Genomic DNA, 15,255 nt, shown 5'->3' with positions numbered 1-15,255 from the left:
AACTAAAGGCGTTATTGCACTGCCTCAGAACTGTTTTTGGGCTAGATGTTGAGCAAGCAGTATACAGTTACTTTTGTACCATGGTTTACATACGTGATACCGTAACATAGTGTGCTGACATAATAAGATGAGACAATCACGCTGGTAGCTTTTAAAAGCATCAGACATGAACAGTCGACACTGAGTTTTTACATAAGCTACGTAGAGACAGGTAATAAATACATTTAGTGAGCTGGCTGGGCAGCATAATGCTTTATCTGAATACCATTGAATAAGCTTGGAACTTTATTTCTTGAGAAAACAGGTAGGAATACAGTATTCATTAAGCTATAACTAAATAGTAATGAGATCTAAACTGTCATGCAATTACGCTTTAGAACAGGGATTATTTTTTTAAGCATCATAATACATTGACTGAAACTCCAAACTAAGTAATGTGTTATACTAAATCTTTCATAAAATTACTAGGCAAAAAACCAAAAAGAAAACCAAAAACCAACCAACCAAGCAAACAAAATTTTGTGAAAATCAAAGTATTATTTTGAGTTTACCAATGATGAATACTGGATACTCTGAAGGTGAAATTTTAGCATATCTTGGAAATTCCTTTGCAGAGTCAGTGGAAGATTTACCCAAAGTAAGTCTGTCTTTAACGTTCGAGTTTGTTGCATCCCCTGGTTGCACAGTGACCACCCTGATTTGGTTGGAGTAGTTACATTTAATCAGTGTAAGGACTAGGTGTGCTGCATTATATGTAGTCCTGGTCATCCCCGGTAGGAAATAAGGGCTCTAGGTAAATTTTTATGACTTGGCATTTTAAATAACTTGAAATAGAAAATGACGCTCCTCCTCTGTTACCTTTATTGGTCAATAAGATTTGAACATAAGAAAATAAATAAAACAAATGATGACGGTCCATACTCCAGATTCCAAAACCAAAATTTAATGAAGAATCTTTTAATACTGAAAGCTTTTGCTCTCATTTTAGAGTTTAATCTGGAAAACAGCCAGTTACTGTAAATCTGGAACAAAATTCACTTATGAATTACTTTGTGAAATATATCCTTAGGTCTACATGTATTTAAAGCAAAAAAAATGGAGCAGTATGTTAATATTGACGTAATGACAGTATTTAATTTTGTGCTAATAAGGATGGTGTAAAGGCTCTTCAAATGTATAATATCTCTGAAGTCTTAGTAATTGTAGGAAACTGATTTTTCTCTAGAAGAAACTGATGTTTGTCTATTAAACATTAAAAATCTAAGGCTGTCAGGTAAAAAAAAATTGCATTACATCAGTGTTCAAAGCATGTTATTTATCCAAATAATTTGGACGTTATCCAAATAATGTCAATCTGTCTTTAAAGCCACATGGCATATATATATACATATATATATATATATATATAATTTAGCAAATAAAATGCTGTCTATTTTAAGGTAACAGTGAGTAAAAACCTACATTTACACGCAGACACACATTTAAGATTTTGACGGTTTAGGAAGCCACAGAAGAATTTTAGAAGACTAAGTAATTAGCACACAAACGTGAGTTGAATGCTGCTTTCTTTTGGAATATTTTTACATAAAAAACTTTAAAAAATCTTAATCCAAATATGACTTATTTCTCATTGGATGCACAGTAAAGTACTATTATTCATTACGGCCTTTGGTCCACCCCTAATAATCTTTTGTTAAAATTTTGTTTAAATCATCATTACGGTTTTGGCCAAGAACCATACAAAAACTAACACAGTAATATCAGTTTTCCCTGATCAAAATGTTTGTTACCATTGAAAATGATGAAAAGGGTAATATTGGTATTTTCCTTTTTGTATACTGCCCTGAAAACACACACTAATTGGTTACACACAAAATTTTAGTGGAAGTTTGCATTTAGAATGATATCTTGTGATAACTTAGTGAGTTGGGCACCACTTTTCTCATCAACCTAGTTATTTACCTTTGAAGTTCAAGAAATTAATAGAGACTTTAAAAAGTATTGTTCTTTTGTTAACAGTAGGAGAAAACATCGTGTCATTGCTTTGTTGATCAAATCATATTATGACATGGTGCAGAGAGTTCCTTTGTCCTCAGGCTTCTCTAAGGTTTCTGATCTCGACTTTGGGCTCCAAATTGCTATTGCTAATGGCTCATTTGATCCTGCCCTTGACGTGACACTGAAGTCCTGTATATCCAAGCAGATCCTAGGGAAGGACTGCTAGTGGGTACTGCAGACAGGAGAGAAATGAAGAATCTGGATGATACCATCTGAGATTTGATCAAAAGAATCTGTTTCCAAACCAGGAGGATGAAACTTGAAAAGAAGGTGGAAGGGAGTGAAAAGATCAAGTCACTTCCACAAATGGTTTCCACTCTGCACCCCAGGGCACAGAACATAATATTAGTAAATTGTCCAATAACTTTCCCCTGTAAGCCCATTCTCCCACTTACCCTCACTTCTTCAAACAAAACAAAGCAAGCAAGGTGGCACACAAGAAACAATATGAAACAGAAAAGCTTTCGGACTGAAAGCAAGGTGCTAAGAGCAGACGTAGTCATTATGCAGTTAAATGAAAGGTTATTAAAAATGCTTCAGTGTGCTAATGGTACCTTACATTTGCTTAATAAACCTTTTTTATACATTCACTGTTGAATTTTTAATGGTTTAATATTATACCTCTTTAAAATTGCATAAGTTTGAAACCTGGCTATTGTATGACAAATCCAGTGTTTTGTAAGTTGCAAGTTTTTCTTTCCTTTTTTTGTTTCTTTGGCTTTGAAAAAAATAGGAAGATTTTGCAAATTCTTTAGTGAGATTTTCATAGTATATACATATTTGTTAATTGTGGTGATAACATTTTGCTGGATAAGTAATTTGGGTAATATTAGAACAGATTACCTTCTGTGTATCTGTTTGTCTTTTTTTTTACAAAAATCCTCCTAATTTCAAGTAAACGTTATGATGTGAGTATAATCTGCAGGTTAAAATCATAGCCTGACCCATATGCTGCAAAAGAATGTTAGGAGCATCTTGGTTTAAAGATGACAGAAGTGGCCGTAATAGAATTTCTGGCCACTACCCACAGATATGGTTTGGAAGTTTAGAAACCACCTGTTTTTATCACCAGTGTCAATTCCGGGACATTTCAGGTTCTACTTGTAATCTTCAAGGAGAATGGAGACTGTAGATTTGTCTTCACAGGTTTGTTTTTCCTAAAAAAATGTCAGCACTTTGAATTCTCTTTATCTCTTCACTACTGGCAGAAAGGTCAAAGTAGCATTTACTACTGTGTATCCAGAGAGCAGCCTAGGACACTGCTAAATATTTAGCTAATCTGGTGATTTTGTTTTGATTTGGAGGCAGCAAGTAGGACTCTTGAAAGTGCTGTGCAGAGGGCAGCAACAATTTTATCAGATTTTGGAATAAGAAAAAGAAAAGCAAGAAATGATCACTGAAAAAAAAATCTGTGACATAGTTATGATTTTGACTATATGCACAGGTAATAGAAGGTGGAAAACGGTAGAGAACTTTCTTTCAAATCCTCCTTACCACATCCTTTCTTGGCAAATAGAATTTCACTTTCTCTCAAACTGACCACTAGAGGGCACTCAACATAGAGACTAAAAAAGCAGGATGGCGGGCTCCTGACATCCTTCCAGAATCTGTGTTATTTACCTCTGTTGCCACTATTTTGTGTCTATCTCCCTGAGTCTTGATTTTGAAAGTCTGTATAGTTTGGTATTCAATCTGAAGTCTTTTTAGGTTGAAATGGAGCAAAAATAAGTAAATCTATTCAGCTACATCACTTGTCAGCATTACCCACAGTGGATGGGAGATAAACTATATTGCTCAGATTGGCATTAAGCTTTCCTCACCAGCAGGTAGTGATGGCTTCTCCCACAGCATACAGGCTAGGATTTAAAAAAAAATCAAACAGAACAGTTACGGGAGTATAAAACAATTATTTTCAACATCATTTTTGCCACAGTCATATGTCCTTTGGCTGAAGTGGGCAATATCTATATTGAAAGAAATTGTCACTAGCTTTCAGACAGCTACTATAATTTTATGCATGGATGTTTAGAAAGCTCATGCGGTGGTCATTCAGATTCTAGATTAAGGAATGAAAATAAATAACTTGAGTCTGAGAGAAAATAAAAGTGGATAACAGAAATTCTCAGGCAACAAACTCAAACATATTGCCATACTATTTCCAGCTCACCCTGTGGAACTGGATTTCACTTGGGAATATAATCTCTTTAAATATGAAATCTCTGCTAGACTGTAAAACTGAGGGAATGAACTGTGCGTAAATTAATTTCTGGCATAGGGTAGAAAAAAAATGTTTGTTGAATGAAATATTTTATCCCAGAAATATGGAAGTATCTGTTAGATAATAAGAAATCATTTCTTCAGGAGAGAGATTAAAGTTGAAAGTATGGTCTCAATTGCAAATTTCATGTTAGTAAGTATTTAGTCTAAATTATATACAAGAATATATATATTCTTTTATGTATATATATATATACATGTACCGAATATAAATTTCTCTGCTCAAAAACACGTTTAGTTTACCGACACATTTCTTAGTCTTTCTTCCTTTGTTTTGGTGGTATTTGTATCCTTTGCTGGCCTTGGGTTGTCTTATTACTGAAGATAATCCCTCACCTTCCTTTATTTATATGTATATTTATAGGCTACAACCCTTTCAGACTTAATAAGGAAGAGATTACGCATTAATGGCAATGGTAAATAAGATTTATGAAATTAAATCAGGCTGCTTTAAGACATCGAGTAGAAGAAATGGTAATTGGAGCCACTAAAGAATAGCATTATATTCCAATGAGTGGTAACTTCAATAATATAGAATGTTCACCAAGTTTTTGGAATTGAGACCTTTCCTCTTTCTTATTAGGGCATGGGCCTTTGAATGTTTGCATTTTTTTACTTAGATTTTGCAGAGTCTCCTTTTTCTTTTTTTAGTTCTGTTTGGGTGATGACAGTGGCAGTGGAAAAGTACTCAATATATTTTCAAATTCACATGGACCTAAGTGAATAAATTCCTTGAGTCAAGTTAAGCAACTTTTGATTACTGAATTTTATTTATTTACTACAAAAATTTTTTTTGGCCACACTGCACGGCATGCGGGATCTTAGTTCCCCAACAAGTGTAAGTGCAGAGTCTTAACCACTGGACAGCCAGAGGAGCCCCTAATTACTGAATTTTAAACATCTTTCATTTAGAAATTCAGAAGACTAAACAGAATAGTGATACATTGCTAACATGTTGCCTATAGTCAATAAGAAGTAAGAAAAAACATTAAAATGTTTTGTTTTTCACCCAATAACCATCAACACACTATTAAAATATAAAATTTGTTAGAGATTTTTTTAAACTGGCATCAAATTTTGCTCTAGTTATTGGTGATAGACTATTATTAGCTATTTTGAAAAGCAATATATCTAACTAAAAAATTATTTTTCAATTTATCAGATAATAAGGAAAGACAACCCATAACTTTACTCAATCAGATTAACAATTTTTTATCTCAAATGTAAATCTAAACTGTGATTCAAAAATAATTATGTACCAGTCTTCCATTTATATCATCCATCTATTTCTTAGGAAAACAGTTCTTTGGAAAAGCATTTCACTTGTTCCTGTCATATGCTTCCCTGGTTTGATAATTGAATAATTTTTGCGTACTCAGAAGAGACACTTTCCAGTAACCCAAATGATCCTCAGCCTGGTTTTATTTATTTTTAAAATTTTTATTTATTATTAAATTTTTTTTTTTTCTCAGTCTGGTTTTAAATGGGCAAGGCAGTAAGCTCCAGGAGGCTGGGAGCTGTACGCTAACACCAAGCACGATGCCTTCTGTAGAATACAGGGGCGCTCACCTAGTATTTACTGAATGAATGAATAGTGAAATGCCAATCAAAATCTGTTAGACAGTATTTTTGAACTTTGAAGTATTAATAGCTCTGAAGTTCTTATTTTTGTAGAAAATCAAGTGGCTTCCTTCAGCCCTCTGCCTAATGTGTATTCATGTTACATCATGAGTAATAAATTCTTCTCTTTGACCCAGGAATGTGTACCTTATAACCAGAATCCCGAATGGGCAAACATATGTGCTAAAGATGACCAATGTCATTTATCTCATTAACATTTGGCATGATCCACTGCTGCTTTAAGAAAACTGCATGACGATAAATGCACCTCTGCTTTTATTTACGTAATTTTAAATATTAATAGAAAAAACCTCCTTAACTAAACATATTTTCCTGTTGTTTATTGGAATGCTGGACTTGAAGCCAGAGGATGTGGACAAGGTCTTGTTCTACTATTCACCAGTGACCAGTGTGAACTTGAACAAGATTCCTAACCTCGCTGGTCTTTTATTGATAAATAATACCTGATTTAGAAGGCTGAGTATTAAGCATGACCAAAAACTCTTAAAATACTTTACATACATAAGGCTTTTTTTTTCTATTCAAATTCCAAGAGAAAATAGTTGAATTGTTGACTTTCCTCATGTCTACGTGACAGTGAGACTGTTTTGACAAGAAATTAATGGGAACAGATGCTTGGCACTATTCTTGTTACCAAATCTAGTTCATATCAGGATAATGCTTGATCTAAATGCTTGCTTCAAAGCTGTTGGCTGTGCCGGAGTGGAGAAATTTCTAGTGAAAACGTTTAGAGACTAATTAGGTGAACACTAGGCATTCAGGGTGTCACTCCTGTATTTGTGACCCAACTCAAGACATATATCCGTGCACCCATTTCTATCCTCTTGTGATCGATCTCAAGCTTTAAGCTAAAACAATCTTGTGGCAATTTACACCCGTTAGGATAGCCAGCAGAACTGAATTAACAGTGCCTGGGACTGTGTTATTTTGAGTTCATTCAAACAGTCTTTCCTTGTCGACATTTGTCCCTGGTCACTGAGCCAGGTGACAATGAGCAAGCAGAAACCTCCAGGGCCCCTCAGGGAAACAGCCTATGTCCCCACCACTTAGGCAGTGCTTCTCAAACTGGGGATGTGTTTTCCAGGGGGTATGAAAGAGGTATTTGAAGTTAAAAGAGTAATCCATTTTACTAGTCAGTAAGTAAGAGAAAACATGATTTCTTTGATATTGAAACCTATGTTACGAAGTAAAATGCAGCATTTTCATGACTTTTGTTTTTTTTGCGGTACGCGGGCCTCTCACTGTTGTGGCCTCTCCCGCTGCGGAGCACAGGCTCCGGACGCGCAGGCTCAGCGGCCATGGCTCACGGGCCCAGCCGCTCCGCGGCATGTGGGATCCTCCCGGACCGGGGCACGAACCCGTGTCCCCTGCATCGGCAGGCGGACTCTCAACCACTGCGCCACCAGGGAAGCCCCTTTCATGACTTTTTAATGGAAAACATAAGACTTTGCAAGAACTCTGTGCTTGGTCTATTCCCAGACCAGTTCAGGCAAATATGTTCATTCTCTGCATTAGGTGCAGTTCATTGAAAAGGTTAAGGAAGCACTGCACAAGGGCATTTTGGGAACCCTAGGTGCTTCCCTGTGAAACAACAAAGTCAAAGTTTTGTGTTTTTTTTTGTGGTACACGGGCCTCTCACTGTTGTGGCCTCTCCCGCTGCGGAGCACAGGCTCCGGACGCGCAGGCTCAGCGGCCATGGCTCACGGGCCCAGCCGCTCCGCGGCATGTGGGATCTTCCCGGACCGGGGCACGAACCCGTGTCCCCTGCATTGGCAGGCGGACTCTCAACCACTGGGCCACCAGGGAAGACCCAAAGTTTTTTTTAGAGGAGATTTGATTTTATTTTTTCCTAGCTGAAGACTTTTGGCTCAGAGGGGCTGAGAAGAATTGAAGGTTAAACTTTCCATTGGAGGTTCTTGAAAATTCTTTAAAACTTAAGAAGAATATTAAAGGGGAAAAGCTTTTAGGGAGAAGGCCTTTGGGGAGAATGTCTGGAATTCCTTATCTAGGAAAGACTTCTAACATTAAGCATTCTGGAGCAGGGTTGTCAGTGAAAGGCCTAATGGACATAAGAAAGGTCGGCGTTAGTAAACTACCAGATAACTTTTAAAAACTTCAGATTCATCAGTACAGAGACATTACAAAATAACTGCTTCATGAGACTATGTAAAGAAAATAATTTTCATGACATATTTGCTATTTGTCTAACAGCAGATATATCTGTTTACTTGAAAAATTATATATAGAAAATTCAGACACTCTAGATTTACAAAAACTGAGCAACATTTAGTTTCAGACACTGAGATAAGTATGCGTGATGTAAATATCAATGATTAATGACCATAAACTCTTAAAGGTTGTGTTCTGAAACAAACATAAAAACCATCAGGAAATTCTAATAAGCACAGTGAAAAAGAAATGTTTAAAATTATTTTTAGCAGTAGGGCTGCTTGGATTTCAGCTAAGATCAAAACTTGTTTTCTTATCTGAGACATAATGACCAGATTTTGTTAATAAAGACATGTTATTCCTTAAAGTCTTAAGTTAGGTTCTAAATATTTGGGTTGTCCTTTTTCTGGTGTTTTTTTTTTTTTCTTTTAAAAATAGAATAAAATTTAGAACTTTTTTTCCTTAAGCAAAAAGTTGTGCTTTAAATTGGGCCCAGAATTTTCCTATTTCTCGGAACTATACATCCACACCCACACACACGTACACAATGCATTACGTGGAGGCAAACTTGCACATTCCTGAGAGATCAAGGAATCATATTAATTTGCAGTCTTAAGGTACCTTAGAAATAATTTGTCTTGATTTTTATTGGGGTAAAACTGAAACTAAGAGAGGATTTCAAGGCTCATCCAGGATCACCCATCAGGTAGTTGCATATCGAGCTAGAGCCTTGATTTCCTGTGAGGCAAATTTGATCCAAATGACCTGGGTTTTACACAGTCTTCACTAACAGGACAGTCACTAGCCATATCCTAACGCCTCTGGATTTCACTGTTCTCAGTCGAAAATGCTGGAAGTATTGCTTTCAACTAGGATAATCCTCCATCTCTTGGGGGCGTTGGAAACACGGGGTGTTTCTAGATGCTGCAGTCACTGGATGGTGCTACTGGCATTTGTGGCCTTCCCCAGGTGGCAGTGTTTTCTCCCCTCACTGGGAAATAATGGGTGACCCATTATCAGGCCAGGGTTCTTTTATTTTTTTTTTTTTGGGTGCACCATGTGGCATGCGGGATCTTAGCTCCCCAACAGGGATGGAACCCTGTGCCCCCTGCAGTGGAAGCGTGGAGTCTTAACCACTGGACTGCCAGGGAAGTCCCAGGCCAGGGTTCTTTATATGTCAACTCATTTCCAAACCCAACTCTATCTATGGGGTACAGGTGGGCGGGGTGGCAGTCTTACTTAAACAACGCTGCTTTTAGTTTGCCAAAAGTCACTTTTTGGAATTCCCATTTTGGCATGTCTACATTCTATCTTTAGATCTTTAGACAGAAAAGGTTATGTTGGATTCAAGTGGAAAATACAGTCGTCTTTAGATGGTCAACATACGTTTTAAAAAAATTTTATTTATTTTATTGATTTTTGGCTGCGTTGGGTCTTTGTTGCTGCACGCGGGCTTTCTCTAGTTGCGGGGAGCGGGGTCTACTCTTCGTTGCGGTGCGCGGGCTTCTCGTTGTGGTGGCTTCTCTTCTTGCAGAGCACGGGCTCTAGGCGCCCGGGCTCAGTAGTTGTGGTGCATGGGCTTAGTTGCTCTGCGGCATGTGGGATCTTCTGGGACCAGGGGTTGAACCCACGTTCCCCGTATTGGCAGACGGATCCTTAATCACTGTGCCACCAGGGAAGTCCCCTTCTTCTTCTTCTTCTTTTTTTTTTTTTTTAAAGAACTGCTTTCCAAAAGTGGAGGGACATTAAAAAAAAGTTTAGTTGTATAATATCACCTTTTAAGTATGTTCAGGTTTTTAAAAAATGCATTTCTGTAATAGGTTGTGGCATGATACATACTTTTACCCATGATATTAGTGATGTATAATTGACTGGCAAAATTTCAAACTGCAATTCCAAGTTTTTGGCTATCTGGTCATTACATCTTGCCTATTTCCATGATTTATAAATAAAACCACAAATGCCACAACTAAGCAGAAGCAAAAAAGAAAAATGTACCCTATGAGTTATATCACAAGTCAATAAAAATACTGTATTCCTTTAAACAGATGTACTTATAAGAGCTTTATAACCCAAAGCAAGATATGTGGGATGCTTTAAGAAAAGGTTGCAATTTTGCAACAAGAAGTCTGTACAGCTCCTCCAGGCAGTAGCTGTGAAGGAGGTGCCTGTGTCTCAGAAACTTCTTTCCATCTGTTCTTGACACTTTTGCATCCCAAGCCCCGTTATTTACAAAGTTACCCATTTCGCAAGCTCAAAGCACCTTGCCTGGCAATTACGAACTCATGCAATGACATTTCATCCTTTCATGTGCAAATTCTAAAATTCATTGTAACGGAAAAGCTCAAAGTCGAAACTCTGTCTACAATTTGAAATGAAAGGATCAAAAATGTCAGACATTGCAGAATACCGGTTCGTAATAGAGCTCTCTTTATTTGTTCACTGTTCTTCAGTCATTTTTGTTTGTTTGTTACAAAATGCAGTCTTGATGCTTTATTTAAACAGTACTTAAACTAAACTGTTCATGCCATGCAAAAATAACATTTTATGCACTGTTTTGGGGGGAGGGGCTTCCCACTTTTTAGTTCACAGGCATTATTAACCGCATTTTTAAGAAACAAGTTTTTTGTTTGTTTGTTTTTGTTTTTATTATTGCCTTTGTAACTAGTCACATGCTGGTTTCACGTGTGGGACAGTAACCTGTGTCTCCTGGGTTGGAATGAATTTCTGGGGCAAACAAGTGGTTTTCCATCTTGCACCCTTCTTGACTGGTGTCCTTGTTAACTTCCGCCACAGCATGGTAAATGTCTTGCCTACAGTTGTGACTTGTGTCCTGTGGAGAGGAAGCGCCCACAGAGGCCTCTTCTCGTAAAGGGTCTCTTCCGTCACTAGGCTTATCTGCAAAGCAGTTCGGGTTGGAGTCCGCCTGCTTGTCCTGCCTCGTGGTCCCTTGGAGCTCTAAGAAATCATCGTCTTCGCCCGTGTCTATTTCCGTGAAGCTCCTCCTCTCTCTGGATGAGAAAGGAAAGAGTTTCTGCTTGGGAAACCGAGGCGTCAGCCCTTTGGAGGGTCCCTGACAATGTGCCGGAACCTCGGCGCCCAGCAAGGGTCTGTCTCCCTGGGAGGGGGTTTCTTCTAAGAGGATGGTACTGATGAGCTGCGGGGCGGTGAGTGGGAAGTCCGCCGCGGTGACCGGCAGTGGCCTGGCCGTGCTGGGTGGGGTCTGCGGGGCCCCGCCTCTGTTGTCCTTGAAGTTCACCTTGAGCGATCCGGACTTGAGTGGGTTGCTGCCTTTCAGCGAGCTCCTCGGGCTCTCGGCGGCACTGTCCGACTGCGAGGGGCCGTGAGGCCCACCCTGGGACCCACTGGAGTCGAGGTTCACAGTTACGTCGATTGGAGCGTATTCTGGGCTGGCGTCCCTGGCCGCGGGCATCTTCTCTCGGGTTAGGGTGAGGAATGGGGGGGCCCTGGCTCTTTGGTGCTCTTCTATCCGGGCGAGGTCGGGTGGGAACTTCATCTGCAGGTGGCAAGCGGAGGGCGGCGGCAGGGGCGACCTCTCGGTCTCCGTGAAGTCGGTGGCGCAGCTCGTGAAGCTGTCGATGCTGGAGGTGCTCTTCATGTCCACGATGCCCTCGGCCTGCGCCACGGCCAGCTGCTCCTGCGGGCAGATCACCTCCTCCATCTCTATCTCTTCTTCGAACGCAGACGGCCTCTCGGGCTGCTGCTGGCGCTCGGGATTCGGGTGGGAGTGAGGCTGCGTCTTGGTGATCTCGTTGTACAGCATCTCCAGTTTCTGGGCACTCAGATGCTGTGGGCTGGAGGAAGAAGTGTTGTTCAGCTGCTCGTGGGAGTCTTTTTGGCTGACCTCCTGGTACTTATTCTCGTAAGACTTGTTGGAGCTTGTTTCCGACAGAGCCTTCCGGGCCCACTTCCACCGGCTTGGAGAGAGGCGGTTATCCCCCGTGGAGTCTTTTGTATTGGCCGACTCTCCGGTCTTCTCCACAGCCACGTCTATCAGTTCCATACTGCGAGCAAAGGCATCTTTTAAGTTCATAGAAACGATGCTTCCATTCCTCTTGGCCCGCTCGAGAGCCTCTCTCCTTTTAATGGCCTTCTCCTGGCGTTTCTGCTCCTTGTAAAACTCAGAGAAGTTGTTCACGATGATTGGGATAGGAAGGGCAATCACCAGAACGCCTGCAATACAGCAGAGGCCTCCCACGATCTTTCCTAATAATGTTTTCGGGTAGATGTCACCGTAGCCGACGGTGGTCATGGTGATGGTGGCCCACCAAAATGAGGCCGGGATGCTGGTGAACTTGGTAGCATCTTCGTCCTTCTCAGCAAAAAATACCAGGCTGGAGAATATCATTATCCCCATGGCCAAGAACAGTATCAACAAGCCCAGTTCATTGTAACTCCGCCTGAGGGTGAAACCCAGGGACTGCAGGCCCGTCGAGTGTCTGGCGAGTTTCAGGATCCTGAGGATACGCATGATTCGGAAGATCTGGACCACGCGCCTCACGTTCTGGAACTGCAGCACGCTCTTGTTGGACTCCGTGAGGAAAATGGTGACGTAATACGGCAAGATGGCCAGCAAGTCGATAACGTTCAGTGGGCCCTTAAAGAACTTCCATTTATTTGGTGAGGACAGGAACCGTAAAAGGTACTCCATGGTAAACCAGGCGATACACACGGCCTCCACGTGGGCTAACTGGGGGTTGTCATTGGGCTGTCCAAATTCATCCATCTCCTGCAGCTCTGGTAGCGTGTTGAGAGACAGCGCAATAGTGGAGAGTACGATGAACAAGATGGACACGATAGCCAAGATCTGGAAAAGAAAAGAAAGTCAGGTCAGCAAGGCCTCTTAGCTGCTGAGGCAGCTAGGAGACATATGCGTTCACCATTCTTTAAAGGATACGTCTTGCTCAAAGGTATTCCAAGAAGGTGACTTTACAACCCCCAATTCTCCAACTAATACAAATACGTCCACTTTTTATGAGTTCATTTCACTTAGAGGCCTAATGTGTATAAAACAGATAACTAATGAGAATGTTCTACACAGCACAGGGAACTCTGCTCAATGCTCTGTGGTAACTTAAATGAGAAGGAAATCCAAGAAGGAGAGGATATACATATACGTACAGCTGATTCACTTTGCTGTACGGCAGACGATAACACAACATTGTAAAGCAACTCTACTCTCAGTAAAAATTAACAATAATAAAAAGAAGCCTAATGTAATATACTTTTTAATTCTAGGGTCTAAGCCATTTGAAAAAAATCCATTCTCCCCACCCCCCTCCCCCTTGCCCATTGTTCTCAGGCACCTTTGGAAGAGTTTTCGGGGAATAGTCATCTCTCCTCTCTTAGTTATTTGTAATTTTTCTCTCTTAACCACCCGGTTTATGTTTCCTTACACGAATTGCCATACATGTTATATTAGCTAGAAAAAATTCATGATTGCCAGAAGTTTTATTCTACAACTAAAAACGCCAATGCAGACCTATGCGTGGAGAGATAATATGGCCTCAGTACAACAGTGTTTCCATAGAACATGTGCGATTTGTGTGGTAAGCACTGAAGTGAGGGAGTCTCCATCCTGGGCTATGTGGCCTTCTGGCCAGCCTCTGGTGGGAGAGGAGGGTTATGAGCTAACTTCATTCGGTTGAAAAAGGTTTCAGAACAAAGAACTTGAAGATTGTCCATGGTGATCTCGGTTCAGGGATCCCCGTGGGGCAGAGGAAGGGCCGCACCATCTCAGATGTGGAAGGAGAGAGGAAGCGCTCAATAAGAAGTAAAAAGAGGATCAGTGACTGAACTTTGGAGTCAGTCATTCTGACCTCTGAGCTTGGCTTTATCGCTTACTGTGTGACTTTGGGCAAGTTACTTAACCTCTCTATGTCTCAGTTTACAGATCTGTCGAATGAAGACAACAATCGTAGTTATTTCATGGCTGTTGTGAAGATTACCCGGCACACAGACATCACTAAATAAATGAATTACTCATAGTGTTAGAGGCTGAAATGAACAGGACTTCAGTCTGGAAAGACGAAGACCAAGAACAGGTATGTGGGAAATCTGTAAAACCATGCAGGGTATAGACAGCTTAAGCAGGGATTTCCTCACTGTAACCCAGTGTTCTAGATTGATAAGGCAAAGCATGAAGATGAAGGTTTGAGGGCGACAGAATAAAGCACTTCTTTGCTTAGTACAGACTGTGCGTCTGGAACACATGATTCTTGGTGACGTAGGAAACCTCTCTTACCTAGGTTAGGTCTGGCTTGGTTTCATCTGGCCTTCGCCAATGACCTCAAGAGGTATCACCGGTCTCAGTTATTATTTGTAGCTCTGAGAAAAATGTCCTGACACTGTTTAATTTAGAAGTTCAGCGTTCAGTAGACAATGACTAAGTATCTTAAGGCCACACATCTCAGTAAACATGAGACTGTGAAAAAATTATAACTGACATCAGGACTTCTGAACTTCTCTCCTCTTCATCCTTCTAAGTTTCTCTACTTCTGGGTTATTCTCCTTACCCTTGCTCTTTTCTCCTCTTACGCCTCACTTATACCTTTCATTGTTTTTTCTTCCAGCTCCCATCTTTCCTCTTAAACCACTTTAGAGTGAAAACCATAGTTGGTTCCAGAATGCACTGCAGAAATGAAGTAAAGATTTAAGTTTTCTTAACTTAAAGAACAGTACTGAGGGGCTTCCCTGCTGGCGCAGTGGTTGAGGGTCTGCCTGCTAATGCAGGGGACACGGGTTCGAGCCCTGGTCTGGGAGGATCCCACACGCCGCGGAGCAGCTGGGCCCGTGAGCCACAACTGCTGAGCCTGCGTGTCTGGGGCCTGTGCTCCGCAACAAGAGAGGCCGCGATAGTGAGAGGACCGCGCATCGTGATGAAGAGTGGCCCCTGCTTGCCACGGCTGGGGAAGACCCTTGCACAGAAATGAAGACCCAACACAGCCAAAAATAAAGAAAAAAAAAAAAAAAAAAAAAAAAAAAAAAAAAAAGAACAGTACTGAATTACTAGTGTTTTATAATTTTTTCTTAAACAAAACTAAGTACTTTTTACCCGAGTATACTTCAGGAGTTCCTTTAAAAATGTGG

The 15,255-nt window shown here is 40.4% G+C and overlaps 1 protein-coding gene across 1 annotated transcript in view; it reads right to left on the bottom strand.

The window, feature by feature from the left end:
• Positions 1 to 10,688: 10,688 nt before the first annotated feature.
• Positions 10,689 to 15,255, bottom strand: part of KCNB2 (potassium voltage-gated channel subfamily B member 2) — a 393,046-nt gene continuing 388,479 nt past the window's right edge. Inside the window, exon 3 of the mRNA XM_024765765.1 lies at positions 10,689 to 12,973. Within this exon, the coding sequence (XP_024621533.1) occupies positions 10,814 to 12,973 (2,160 nt within the window). The 3' untranslated portion in view covers positions 10,689 to 10,813. The remainder of the gene's footprint in view (positions 12,974 to 15,255) is intronic.

This window comes from Neophocaena asiaeorientalis, unplaced genomic scaffold (genome assembly GCF_003031525.2).
Source record: "Neophocaena asiaeorientalis asiaeorientalis breed wild unplaced genomic scaffold, Neophocaena_asiaeorientalis_V1.1 scaffold417, whole genome shotgun sequence".
NCBI lineage: Eukaryota > Metazoa > Chordata > Mammalia > Artiodactyla > Phocoenidae > Neophocaena > Neophocaena asiaeorientalis.
The sequence above is the reverse complement of the archived record's forward strand: the minus strand, read 5'-3'. Positions and strand labels throughout refer to the sequence as shown.